The sequence below is a fragment of the Microtus ochrogaster genome, chromosome 6, assembly GCF_000317375.1.
Source record: "Microtus ochrogaster isolate Prairie Vole_2 chromosome 6, MicOch1.0, whole genome shotgun sequence".
NCBI lineage: Eukaryota > Metazoa > Chordata > Mammalia > Rodentia > Cricetidae > Microtus > Microtus ochrogaster.
The window spans coordinates 10,869,860-10,883,241 of NC_022013.1; the positions used below are offsets into that span (position 1 = coordinate 10,869,860).

The following is a 13,382-nucleotide window of genomic DNA, read 5'->3' on the forward strand; positions in this document are numbered from 1 at the left end:
TGGAACTAGCTCTTGTAGACCAGGCTGGTCTCGAACTCACAGAGATCCGCCTGCCTCTGCCTCCCTAGTGCTGGGATTAAAGGCGTGCACCACCACTGCCCGGCTCAAGTAGAATATCTTAATACAAAAAAATTCCTGGATGTGTTAAGGTAATATTTATAAACTATGAGACAGTTAAACATACTATTCTAACCTACAGAATAGTAATTAAAGCTCTAGTAATACTGAGTATTATTTTCACACCCCAAAGCACCCTCAGGATTGTTTTTTAGAAAACTCGTCAAACTATTAATGAGATGGCTCAATTGGTAAAGCGCTTACTACAAAAGCATGAGGGCCTGGACTCAGCCCCAGCATCCACATAAGAAGCTGGTGTTTTGGTGCATGCTTTTAATCCCAGCACAGGGGAGGCAGAAGCAGGCAGATTCCTGGGGTCTACTGGCCAGGCAGGCTAGTTTAACTGCTGAACCCCAGGTGGCAGTGAGAAACCCTATCTCCAAACACTGGGCGGCTGGTTTCTGAGGAACATCCCAGGCTGACCGCTAGTCTTCACACGAATGGATGCACACGTACTATCCACGCATCCACAATTTGCTGGGTGTGCCTTCCAGTATGTATTTCTTGCTTAACTCTAATCTTGTCAATACCCCACTTCTTGCAAGCTTCACAAGGCCACTTGACTTTTGGAATGCAGGGGTCATTAGCAGCAAATTCCAGACCTTCCCGGCCTTGTTTTTCTCACTAAGCTTGGCTCTTCTTCCAGCGTACTGCGCAAATACTTATTCTGCTCTGACAGAGAAATCAGGACCAGAAGACCAGACCGTCTCTATCTTAGCTCCGAAAGGTACGCGACACGTGAACGGGATGACAAAGTCGCTGGGCGGCTCCTCCACCGCCGGGACTACAAGCTTAGCTCAGAGTGGGGAAAGGCTCCACCAGATCCGGAGCACAGGCGGGACTGTAAGCCCCGCCCACCAAGCCCCGCCCCTGCCAGAACGCCCCACCTCCGAAGGCCGTAGACCGGCGTGCTTTGCGCCCGCTGGGTCCGGCGCGGGAGTCTCGCTTTCCAATGGCTTCTGCAGAGGTGAGCGCTCGCGGGTAGCACTGAGAGGGACGTTCTTCTGCTTCCGGGTGCTGTCGGGTTCCGGCTGCAGGAAGCCTGTGGGTCAGGGCGGAGGGGTGTGGGGGACCCTTCTAAAGCCAGAATCCTCCATCCACTGCTGGGCCCGCCGCGGAGCTCACAGACTGACCCCGGCGAGTTTGTTGGCCGTCTCTGCAGGACCCCGCCTTAACTAGCCTCAGTTTCCTCCGGGAAAGAGTGGCTTAAATGGTGTATTGCTTACCAAACTCTCTGTGTGGATAGGAATACAATGACATTTTATCCAAAGAGAAATAGAATGATAATTAGTGGCATAGTATTGTTACAGACGAAATAAAGTGCCCAGAATGTTCAAAAATGCGCCTGTGAGACCCTGTCCCAGAAAAAAAAAAAAAACAAAAAAACCAGCAAAACAGTATTTATTGACTGTGTATGATGGTAAGTCAGGTTGATGGACCGTTTTGGTCTATTCGTGTACATGCAAGAATACAGTTTTGTTTGTTTGTTTGTTTTTAAGTGAAACACCTGCTATGGTTCCCAAGCAGCCTGTGATCAAATATTGAGCCTGTACTATCAGTGGCTAACATGCCGCACAAAGTACTACACAATGCATGTCCTGACTGGCAGGAGTTTATTTTCCTTTAATTCGAGATGCTGAAGGTCCAAAACAATAAACCTGACCCAATGACACTTATTTTCACAGCTGGAAATCAACCGTTGTGGTATAGGCTCCTGTGTTGTGAGTGTTTTCCTTTGTATCGAGTCCACCAGCTGCAAATCAAATGTGTTTGGGGGAAGTTTCCATCGGTACTGAGCATGGCTTTATTCCCCTAAGCAATGCAGCGCCACAATAACACACGTAGCATTTGCGTTGTAATAGGTACCGTAAGTGATCTAGAGTTGACATAGAATATAGGTAATGGCCTGCCTGTTAGTCCCAGCACTTGGAAGGCAGAGATGGGAGGATAGATCTCTGTGAGTTTGAGGCCAACCAGATCTACAGAGACAGTTCCAGGACAGACTCCAAAGCTACAGTGTAACATGAAGGGGCCTGGCTTATTTGTTGTTTGTTTCGCCCTTTACCCCACGACTGTTTAGCCCCAAAGAAAATCACACATAGGTCTCCATAAATTATACGCTGATTGGCCCATTAACTCTAGCCTCTCACTACAGAGAAACCCTGTCTCAAAAAACTAAAAGGAAATATACATACATACATACATACATACATATATATATAAGTTACATATATATGTAATTTACAAATACCAAACTGTTTTTGTGAGAGATGAGCATCTGAAGATCTTGGAGTCTGGGGGGCCTTGAATCTAATCCCCTAAGGATATGCAATATGTAGTGTGTGTTTATGTATAATTTTTTAAAACTTCCTTATTTCTTAGTATTACAGGTATTTCCTAGTACAGTTAGCCTTCCTTGTCCACGGATGCATATTCAGTCAGCCAAGGATTAAAAACATACAAGGCAGACTGTGCCCACTGAGCTTGCGGACATTTAGTTCAGAGTCTAACTGTATATGTGGTGTTATGTTGTATTTGGTATTATGAGTAGTATCGAGATGATCTGAAGTATATGAGAGATGTGTGCAGGCTGTATGCAGCCCCATATGCTGTGTATGTTACGCTCTCAGAACTGTATCTAGCATATAGTAAGTACCTGTGAATTATGCATAACGGTTCATTCTTAGTTAGAGGTGCGCCGTGGGCCAAGTGTCGGCTACAGTGAGGCTGTGCAGTGCTTAGTGCTGTGTCCAGCCGTGGCGATAAAACTCGTACAGCCTTTGCCAGACACCGCGAGACCCTGAAATGTTTTCTGTTTGTTACCACAGCCACCGCGGCCGCCGTCACACACCTGCCTGGCAGATGGAGAACTGATGCTGTGAAGCCCCCAGGTGGTCTGGCTCTGGAGCCCAGACTCTAAGAACCGTGTGGCCCCAGAGGCTGCTCAGTCTGTAACCTGACAGAATCACCGGCTGACTTCTCTTATTCTTGGCCACATTATCTGCAGAGGCAGTACTCATGGCTGGTCCTCTGTGGAGGGCCGCAGCCTTTATACAGAGACACAGGTCAGGCCTCTTGGTGGGTTCCTGTGTGGGCCTGTTTGGGGTTCAAATCTCATTTCACCTCTTCTCAGATCCCATAGTCCGATGGCTCTACCAATACTGGCCTCAGGGCCAGCCGGCTCCTCTTTCCCCTCAGCTCCAGAAGCTCTTCCAAGAGGTGCTACAGGACATGGGTGTCCCCTCGGGTCACTGCTTCAAGCCTTTCACTGCCTTCACTTTCCAGCCCGTGAGTGCTGGCTTCCCAAGATTTCCTACTGGGGCCGTGGTGGGAATCCCTGCCATCTTCCTGGATGGCTCTGTGACCGCCATCGACCATACTGTGATCATACATGGGCAAAGAGTGGATTGGCAGAGCCCAGCAGGCACCAGACTGAGAGACGCCCTGACCCTGTCTCATAATGCTCAGAAGTTTGCCTTAGCCAAAGAGGTAATATACCTGGAGAGCAATGCGGCTGCCCTGCAGAGCCTGCCAGCCCCGGCTTGCCTTGCAGGAACCTGGGTACTAAGTGTGGGTGTCAAGCATGCCCTGGGGCTCTATAGAGGCCCCATGAGCCTTCGAGCTGCCTTCAATTTGGTGGCAATAGTGGCAAGCTTCGTGGCCTACACTTTTTCCAAGGACTCCCTCACTGTCGCCCTGGAAGGCTGGCTGGACCGCCGCACAGCCTCTCTGTCTGCAGCCTATGCCCAGGGTGGAGTGGAATTCTATGAGAAGATCCTGTCGGGCAACCTGGCCCTCCGAAGTCTCCTGGGCAGACAAGGGGAGAAGCTGTACACACCAAGTGGAAACATCGTTCCCAGACACTGGTTCCGTATTAGACATTTACCCTACACCACCCGCCGGGACTGTCTACTACAGATGTGGAGGGGGGCACTCAACCCAGGGCGCTCCTGAGAAGCCAGGCAACAGAGCACCCCTGGTTCACATAGGCACCACCCTGTGATGAATTCTGGGGGAGTCTCTTGATATGGTCGCTTCCACAGCCCAAGGTCAGAACAGTGACCATCTTTGGAGTTAAAGAGCTCAATTCTGCCCTCACCATGAATGAATGTGGTATCTGTGGGGTGAGTCCCTAAATGAATCTGAGTCGTGTTTGCCTCAGCTGGGAAGTGGGAAGGGTTGATTGCAGGATCGCAGGAGATTGTGAGCCCAAGGGGCTGGTGGCAGAGAGAGCAGCAAAAATAAATGGTAAATGGGGTGCTCATCCTTCTCGGTCTCTGAATCCCATGGAAGTCACCCATGAGTCCCCGCCAGACATGCTTCTACATGTTCTACAAACACCACTAAAATGAAAATTAAAAACAGAACAAGGTGGAGAGTGGTAGACAGGACACCTGACATCTTCCTCTGGCCTCAGTGTGCACACATGGGTGTGCACCACACTTGCACACACAGAGTGGAGATGGTCTTTTCCAACAGTTACCCTAGTCCTATAGCAGTGAAGAATGGCCAGTGTTCCTGAGCTGTGATAAAAGTGATGCAAGCATATACTCTTGGTGACAGTCGACTCTTTGACCCAGTAACTGCAAACACTTGAATTTGTGCTAGGAGTATAACACACAGGCTTAAGTAGTAGATGTCTGAACATATATAAGAACATGCATATGCTGTAAGTAGTTTTAAAAATAGAAGCAGTGGGAATGTTGAATAGCAATTACTTAGAAAACCATGAATGTTGTTTAGGTACAAATGGTATTCAAAAGGCTGAGGATGTGGCTCAGTTGGCAGGGTGGTTGCCTAGCAGCACAAAGACCTGAGTTTGACTCTCAGCACCAGGCATGGCGATGCAAATCCCAGCATTCAGGAAGGAGAGATAGGCCATCGGTTCACAGCTATCCTTGGCTATATGAATTTGAGACTAGCCTGGACTACATGAAACCCATCTCAAGAAACTAATCATGAGAACTAGTAGGAATGTGTCAGAATATTGGTTCTCTCTCTCTCTCTCTCTCTCTCTCTCTCTCTCTCTCTCTCTCACACACACACACACACACACACACATATTGATAGTCAAAAGGCATTTAAAAAAAAAAACAAGATTTGTGTATGACAGCCACAATAATGAAAACATGTAAGACCTGGGAGAAAACTCGTGTGTGTAAAATCATATTTAAAGGGGCCTGAACTTTACACCCTCTTTCTGCCTCAAGGTGACAAACCCTGGCATCCCTGCTTCTGGCCCTACATTATTGGGGTGTGGCCAACCATCTCTCTGTCAGTAGTTGTGGAAGCCATGAAAGCTCCTCACCTGCTGTGGGAGCAGATTTCACTGGCAGCTCCAGTTGTTTTTGTAGATCAAGAAGCTGTGCATGGAAAGGGTGACAGTGCCCCCTGCTGGCAGCTCCTCTCCAGTGGCTCTGAGACTCCTCATGGCTCCAGGAAGCCTTTCAGAGAACTCTGGTGTCTGGGGCTCTTCCTCTGCCCTCTCCTGTGATGGGAGGATTTTTTGGAGCTAGAGAGATAGCTCGGTCAGTAGAGAGCTTACTTTGCAAGCATGGGGAATGAAGTTAGATCCCCGAAACCTACATTCTTAAAAAAGCAATGCTTGTAACTCAGGAGGCAGAGACAAATAGATTCCTGAGGCTCACTGGCCAACCACCCCAGCCTATTCATTGATTTCCAGGTTAATTGAAAGACAGTTTCTCAAAAAGCAAGATTAAAGAGAAAGACAGGATAAGGCACTTGCCACCAAAGCTGACCACCTGACACACATGGCGTCTCATCCGCAGCACCTCCTAAACCAGGCATGATGCTGGATGCCTGCAATCTCATCTCTCAGGAGGTGGATGCAGAACGATCTCAAGTTCAAAGTCACCCTCAGCTACATAACAAGTATGAGGCTAACCTGAGCTATGTGGAACTCACTTGGAAGAAATCAAACCGCTTATAAAAACACACAAATAGCAGCTGTAAGACGCAGGCTGTGCCTACCAGCAGTGCAGCCACACTTCTTTGAAGAAGATATGCCCATGAGTCACTGGTGCAGAGATGTTACTGACTGTGATGCCAGCAGAACTTGCTGGAAGTTTGCACTCTGGGTTGACAAAGAAGCCATCTACAGTAAGAGCTCAGAACACCAAACAAAGCCAGCCAAGAGCCAGCTATGATGGCTCATACTTGTGATCCTAGCACTCGGGAGGCTAAGGCCTGAGCTCAAAGCCAGCCTGGACTATATGCTGAGGCAGCTGTTCACAGGACAGGGAGGGGTCTCATCAAAGCTCACTGCTGCAAAGCCTCAACAGGACAGGAAGAAGCCAGGGCAGGACCCTGGAAAACTGGCTCTTCATGGGTAGTTCACAGTTTGCCTGGCCAAGTGGTGGACACTGTCTACTCACGCTCACGAACTTGACTTTCCAAGATACCTAGTGACTCTCGGTGAATTTTCCCTGTGTGTGCATCTGTGTGTCTGTATATGTATGCATGTACATGTATGTGTAAGATGTGAATGTACACATGTTCAGAGGCCAGAAGACAACCTCACTGTCATTCCTCATGGCTTTTTTGCTTTGTTGTTTTTAAGACATAGTCTGTCGTTGGTCTGGCGCTCACCAAGTGAGCAAGGCTGGCAGGCCAGTGTTGGCTGATGACCCTCCTATCCCCACCTCTCCAACCCCAGAATTGCACCATATGCCACCTTGTTCAGCTACTTCTTTTCTTAAACATGGGTTCCAAACGTTGTCTGCACAGGAAATGGTCAAGGTCCTTGCTCTCTTTCATAGCAGTAAGGGCTCCTTGTCTCTTTGTGCCTGAGCTAAGCTCCTGAGCTGGTGCAGAGCAGGGGACACCGCCGATGATTCTGTCGCTTGTGAGAACCTTACAGGTCCAAACAATCATGTCTTTGTCGAATTGTTAAGGTAGAAAAGAATTGGAGCCAGGGTCCTGGCATGCCCTAAAGGAAAGATCTACCGGTACCTCTCTGGGCAGCCTGGCCTTGAAGCCAGACAGCCTGAGTTAAGATACAGGTTCTGGGGTCAGACAGATGACTCAGAAGTGAAGAATGCTTGCGGCTCTCCCACAGGATCTGAACTCAGTTCCCAGCATCCACACAAGGTGACTCACACTGCCTGTGATTCTAGCTATGGGAGATCTGACAATACCTTCTTCTGGCCTCCTTGGCTACCCCGACACATGTGACATGTGCACACATACATGTGCATGCACACAGGGGTTGAGGAGAACTTATGGCTCTGGGCAGATGGTTCTGTGGGTAACAGTACTGTAGGATCCCCAGAACCCATGTTAAAAAACAAATGTGGCTGCACCTGTAATAACCCCAGCAAGGGCAAGGATGAAAGCAGGATGGTCACTGGGACTTGCTGGCCTGTACGCTTCAGGTTCAGTGAGAAACTATATCTCAAGGGAACAAGACAGGGAATGATAGAGCAAGACACCCAACATCATCCTCTGTCCTCCACGTGTGTGCTTGGACAATTTTAATACACACACACACCACGCCACACATACACACTAGCAAAAACATCTGCCTCTGCAACTTGATGTTCTGGGCATGCTAACCTTTCCGTGCCTCAGTTTCCCCACGTGAAAGGAGGAGGAAATGGTGGCAATGCCCACTTCCTTCCTATCACAAGCTTTAATTTGTAAAGCACCTTCAACTGTGCCCAGAGTTGAAGTCTGGGGCTGAGCATCATTTTTGTTCCTGTCATTGCTGAAGGCACAACTGTCAGGAAGTCACTGAATCAGAGCCAGCCTGACATGGCACTTACATAGAATCATTACAGGTAGCCGTGATAATGTGTGTAGTGGCAGCCATGCCCAGCTACATTAGAGCATCTCGTTTATGTATGTGTGTGTCTGTGTAGTGTGTGTGTGCATGTAGTGTATTGTGGTACATTTGTTAGTATTGGTATATGCATATGAACATGTGGTATATGTGGACATGTGTACAGATGCGTGTGGAAGCCAGACATCAGAGTCAGTTGTCTTTCCCTAGTCTCTTCATCTTTATTTTTGAAACAGAACCTCTTACTGAACCTGAAAATTATCAGTTTTCAGCTAGGCTGGCTGGACAATGAGCTCCAGCGATTTGCCTAGGTCCGTGGGCTTGCCATGCCAAGCCCACCGCCATGTTCAGCATTTTAAAACAAGTACATATACTTGTTGTATATGAATATTTGTATACATGTATGTATGTGCACTATGTACATGTCTGGTACCTGTGGAGGCCAGAATAAGATGCTGGATCCCCTAGATCTAGAGTTATGGATGGCTGTGAGCTGCCATGTGGGTGCTAGAGACTGGGCCAGAGTCAGCATTTGGGGCATCTTGATTCAGGCTCTCATGCATAGCAGGCACTTTCCTGACTGACCCATCTCCCTAAACCATTTGTGTATTTGGCTCCACCCTGGCCTGGTACCCTTGTAAAAGCAGCAGTGGGCACCAGTCAGTGGTGGTGCACATCTTTAATCCCAGCACTCGGGAGGCAGACGCAGGCAGATCTTTGTGAATTTGAAGTCAGACTGGTCTATAGAGTGAGTTCCAAGCAAGGGTTACACAGAGAAACCCTGTCTCCAAAAAAAAAAAAAAAAAAAAAAGGAAGGAAGGAAGAAACGAAAAGAAAAGAAAAGAAAAGAAAAAAAAGAAAAGCAGCAATGGAAATCACTGACCTCCTATTTCTGGCCCCTGACATTCAGTGTTCAGGAAGATTTTGCTGAATGAATTGAATGACTGATAGATAGAAGTGACATAAGGAAGGAAGATTTATTGGGTGATGGAGAAGCTTGGTCCATGGCTTAAGCAAGTGGCAATCATATTATCGCATTCTAATTGGCCAGGGCTAGTCAGGGGCTGGTCAGGACTACAGTTTTCCATTTTGGGGCAGGCCTGGACAAGTCCCAGTCCCTGTCCTTGAGCTGCTGACTGTGGCTCAGGCCTAGCCTGGTACTGCACGTACCAGGGCTCCTCCTTGTTGTCGGGGTGTTGGGGATTGACCTTTGTTCGTGGCTCTCTCAGGAACTGCCTGTTCAGTCTCAGGAAACCAAAACTGAGGCCTGACCTCTGAGAGAAGACCAAGTAGCCTGTTATGGCATCTGCTTGGTCCTCTCAGGAATAAGCTCCAATGTTGAGCTGGGCAGAATAAGGTGAGGTAAAGTCGCCTTCATGGAATGTCAAGAGCCAGCTCTGCTGAGGACCACCTCACCTTTGGCCTTCTCAGAGAGAGATGGGCCTGTCCTCTTCTCATGGGCATGCAAGTCCGAGGCTGCAGCCAAAGCTTCCACCCGAGGCCAAATTTACTGGATCTTGTTGGTTGTCTCAGATCCACCCCTCCCCCACCTCTAACTTCCTCCCCTTGCTCTGCGTTGTCAGCTCTGCCTTCCTCAGGTTAATGTGACACCTGACTAACTTAGCAAACCCTTCCCCTGCTCATCTAAGGCCTCATCACGAGGCCAACCAGAATCATCTCGTATTTATGCAAGCATGTTCTCCACAGCTGTCACAGGCTTAGGCAATAATGGCAGCTGACGTTCATGTGCTTGGCAGAGAGCCTCAAGGGCCCTTCAAAAGGGTTGAACGGGGGTTGGGAGGTGGAGCAGGAGTGGTCACCAAAGGTGGGGTGAGGTAGTTTGGGTCCACTCCTGGGAACTCTCTCAGCCTGTGAGCTGCCCGAGGACATTTGCACACATGTCCCCTATAGGACATTACTGAGACACGTTCCCCCAAGGACCAGACAGGACAGTCAGTCAGTCAGTGTGCCAGACACCAACCAGGTAGGCCTGGACTTGAGGAACAACGGTTGAGAAAGGACTCTAATGGGAGTTAGTAGCAGGGTCAGGAGATGGTGGTTCCCCTTTGAATTGCATTACCAGGGGGAAAGGCTGAGGTTGAGATGTCCGGCTGTGTGGCCCATTGGGAGGTACGCACAGATGACTGCTGTGGCTTGGGTCTGGAACCGTGTCTTAACTGCCCCTATCCGGTGGGGCTATTTTGGGTGACAGCAGCCTTGGGCATTGAGGCCCAGCTGGCAGGAGTTGGTCACTCAGAGTGGGCTGAGAAGGTGACACCTAGTCTCTGCTTCCTGTTAGGCTCCATTTCCCAGCTCACAGCTCCAGTTTCATTTCTGTTGCTGTAAAAAAATGTCCTGACCAGAAGCAACTGGGGGGGGGGGTATTTGGCTTAGAGTCCCGGGCTACAGTCTGTCATCACAGGGAAGTCACGGAAGGAGGACCCGGGACAGCTTGGACCTGTCACTCTGATAAAACACCAAACACCATGACCAAAGCAGAGGATAGAAGAAAGTTCTCTGAGTTCTATGGACTTACAGTTCCCAAGGGTTAAGAGTCCATCCCCACCACGGCGAGGAAACATGGCAGCAGGTGGACAAGTACACCAGCTGGAGCAGAAGCTGAGGGCTCACATCGTGAACCCAAACACAAAGCACAGAGGGTAACTGGAAATGGCATGTGGCCTTCAAACTCCCAAAAGGCCCACTGGACGACTACTCAGAACTAAACCCCACAATGGAAGGCTCACTTGTGAGGATTTTTTTTTTTTTGTTTCCTTGTTTTTTTTTCTTCTTTTTCTTTTGGCCAATTTGAAGCGGGAAGAGTCACTTCTAATCCAGATCTTTGAGGTAGGAAGACACAACTTTAATCCAGACCTTTTGAGCTGGGAAAAGACATGACTTTGATCCAGCTCTTGAAGTGGGAAGATGGTCTACAATTCAAGTTCCAGGACAGTTTAGAGCTACACAGGGAAACCCTGTCTCAAAATAACAAAACAAAAAAACAGACAAAAAAACAATATAGAAGCTACTGACGAACAACACCAGAAGTTGCCCTCTTTCTTCCACGTGCACACACATACATGTAAACCCATAGCTACACACGCAAGCATGCACACACAAAAGAATGCAGGGTGTTTTCCCTTGGATGCAGTGGGGAGGCAGCAGCTCAGAAAGGTAAAGTCACTCACCCATGTCACATTGCTGAGGGACGGCCAGGACAAGAACCCGTGAGCAGCATCATGCTGCCTCCCACGGAGGGATCCTAGAAGCACACTTTCACAGGCCGTGACTGCTCCTGAAGCCCGGGACTGCTCAGGACTTGAGGAGTAGCTAGGAAGTAGTAACATGGGTGGGGGTTCCCAGGGGTCTTGAGGGAATTTCAGTCACCTTTTCGTTCCTAGGTCCAGTGTGTCAATCCTGAAATCCATCCGTGCAGAGGACAGTGGGGAGCAGGATTAGGTCCACTTTAGAGGAGGCTCTGACCCACCTGGGACCTGAGCCCAGACACCTAGGTCAGCCTGAGGATGTCCCTAGACCCAGGGCGCTGCTGTTCTCCCAGCTTCTCCCCCGGGGGGGGGGGGGGTTATGAGTACCCTGAAGTCTGAGAGAGCTGCTCTGAATAGTCCTGCATTGGGTTAACTGACTTGGGAAATAAACGAAGGGTCCCTTTGATGTGGAGACTCAAGAGCCATGCCTCTGACAGGACCCAGATACCAAATTCCCAAGCCAGAGTGATGGACACAGCCCACCATCTGAGGTCCCAAAGCACAGCATACTGGGGCACATGGTTCCTGTCAGCGGAGCGAGGTGGAGCCAAAGACAGCTCTGCACTGCCGACTTTGGAGAGCTTCTCAGAGGCAGCCTCTTGGTGAAACTGGGATTCTCGACTTCACCGAAGAAAGGATTTCGGGACAAGAAAGTGGAGCAAGCTGAAGTTCAGCAGGAAGAAAGTTGGGTGATGTGGGAGTGTCATATATCAATCTGTTGATTTCATTGGTTAAGTAATAAACAAACTGCTTGGGCTCATAGCTTAGAACATAGGTGGGTGGAGTAAACAGAACAGAATGCTGGGAGGAAGAGGAAGTGAGCTCAGACTCCACAGCTCTGCTCTCGGGAGCAGATGCCTCAGAGAGACGCCATGCTCCCCGCTCCTGGGAAGATACACTCCCGGTAAGACCGGTGCTCACTAAGACCGGTGCTCACAGATTATTAGAGATGGGTTGATCGGGATATCAGAATTAGCCAGTAAGGGCTAGAGCTAAAGGGCCAAGCGGTGATTAAATGAACACAGTGCCCGTGTAATTATTTCGGGTAGAGCTAGCCATGTGGGCGGCCGGGTGCCAGGACGCAGCCCGCCGCTCCTATTTCTACAGTTGGGCACAGATGTAAGCTCAAGGGTTAAAAGGAAGCGGCTGGGAAAAAGGATGAGGTGAGGTGACCAAGTGTAGGCACGCAAGCTTCCCAAAGAAGACGAAGCCCAAAGAAGACGAGCTTAACCTTCTCGGCTCAACCTCAAACCGCTCTGGCAGCTCCACTTATATCTCGAAGGGTCACAAAGAAACTTTTCCTCTTTTCACAGAGAACTATTTTATTTGTTTGTTTGTTGTATGTGAATGTGTGGGCCCATGCATGCCATGCCACATGCCTGCTGTACCACGTTAATGCCACAGTGTGTATGTGGAGGGCAGGGGATGTCTGTTGAGAGCCAGTTCTCTTCTTCCGCCATGTCTGTTCAGGGGCTTGAACTTGGGTAGCCGGGGTGGTGGCAAGTGCCTTTACCTGCTAGGCCATCTCGCAGCCCTTTCTCCTTCTGTTTTGATAAAGGGGGCCATAGGGTGGTTCCTGGGGTTCCTTGTGAAGGACTGCAGTATGGTAAGGTCATAGGGTTGCACACGAGGATTGTGACATGTCTTTTACTGTATTATTTCTGGTGAAATTCCTAGGAAAATGTAGGTTTACAGCTAGGGAAGGAGAAAAGTCTTAATAGCTAGGATGTAAGCATGGCCCCCTGCTGTTTTGGCAGCCTACTTGGAACCTCTCTATGAAGAAACGGCATGTCTGTCTCCATAACTCGTCTGTCAAGTGGTGGCGTGGGTGGGGGAGAGATGCCCTCCCTTACCACCACCACCCTTTCCCTTATTGCCTGCAACAGACAAGCAAGATGACCCGTGCCAGCTGCAGCATTCAGGAAAGCAGGCCCTGCTCCTTGCCTGGGCAGCACAGCAGAGGTGGCCTTGTTGTCCAAGGTATGAGTGGTCCAGCCCCATGTGAGCAAGGGAATGCTGTTCCCGTTATTTACCAGACATGTGGCATCATGGGTGGAGGAGAGATGCTCTCCTACCCCACCCCTGCTCTGGAGGAGCTAGGTTCTCCTTCCCCACCCCTGCACTGGAAGAGAGATGTTCTTCTTCCCCACCCCTGCACTGGAGGAGCGAGGTTCTCCTTCCCCACCCCTGCGCTGGAA

At 49.4% G+C, this 13,382-nt stretch overlaps 1 protein-coding gene across 2 annotated transcripts; it reads left to right on the top strand.

Moving 5' to 3' along the window:
• Positions 1-1,011: 1,011 nt before the first annotated feature.
• Positions 1,012-4,453, top strand: Tmem177 (transmembrane protein 177). 2 transcript variants are annotated; one of them, XM_005348265.3, is made up of 2 exons: positions 1,012-1,084; positions 2,946-4,453. In XM_005348265.3, exon 2 carries the CDS (start codon positions 3,136-3,138, stop codon positions 4,069-4,071), a length of 936 nt encoding a protein of 311 aa, XP_005348322.1. In that variant the 5' UTR covers positions 1,012-1,084; positions 2,946-3,135; the 3' UTR covers positions 4,072-4,453. The 2 variants fall into 2 exon arrangements, with proteins under 2 accessions (XP_005348322.1, XP_026635634.1); XM_026779833.1 differs by having other exon boundaries at positions 1,038-1,131.
• Positions 4,454-13,382: the final 8,929 nt, after the last annotated feature.

Coding starts and splice junctions, on each gene's coding strand:
- Tmem177 (XM_005348265.3), top strand. CDS start 3,136: ATGGCTGGTCCTCTGTGGAGGGCCGCAGCCTTTATACAGAGACACAGG.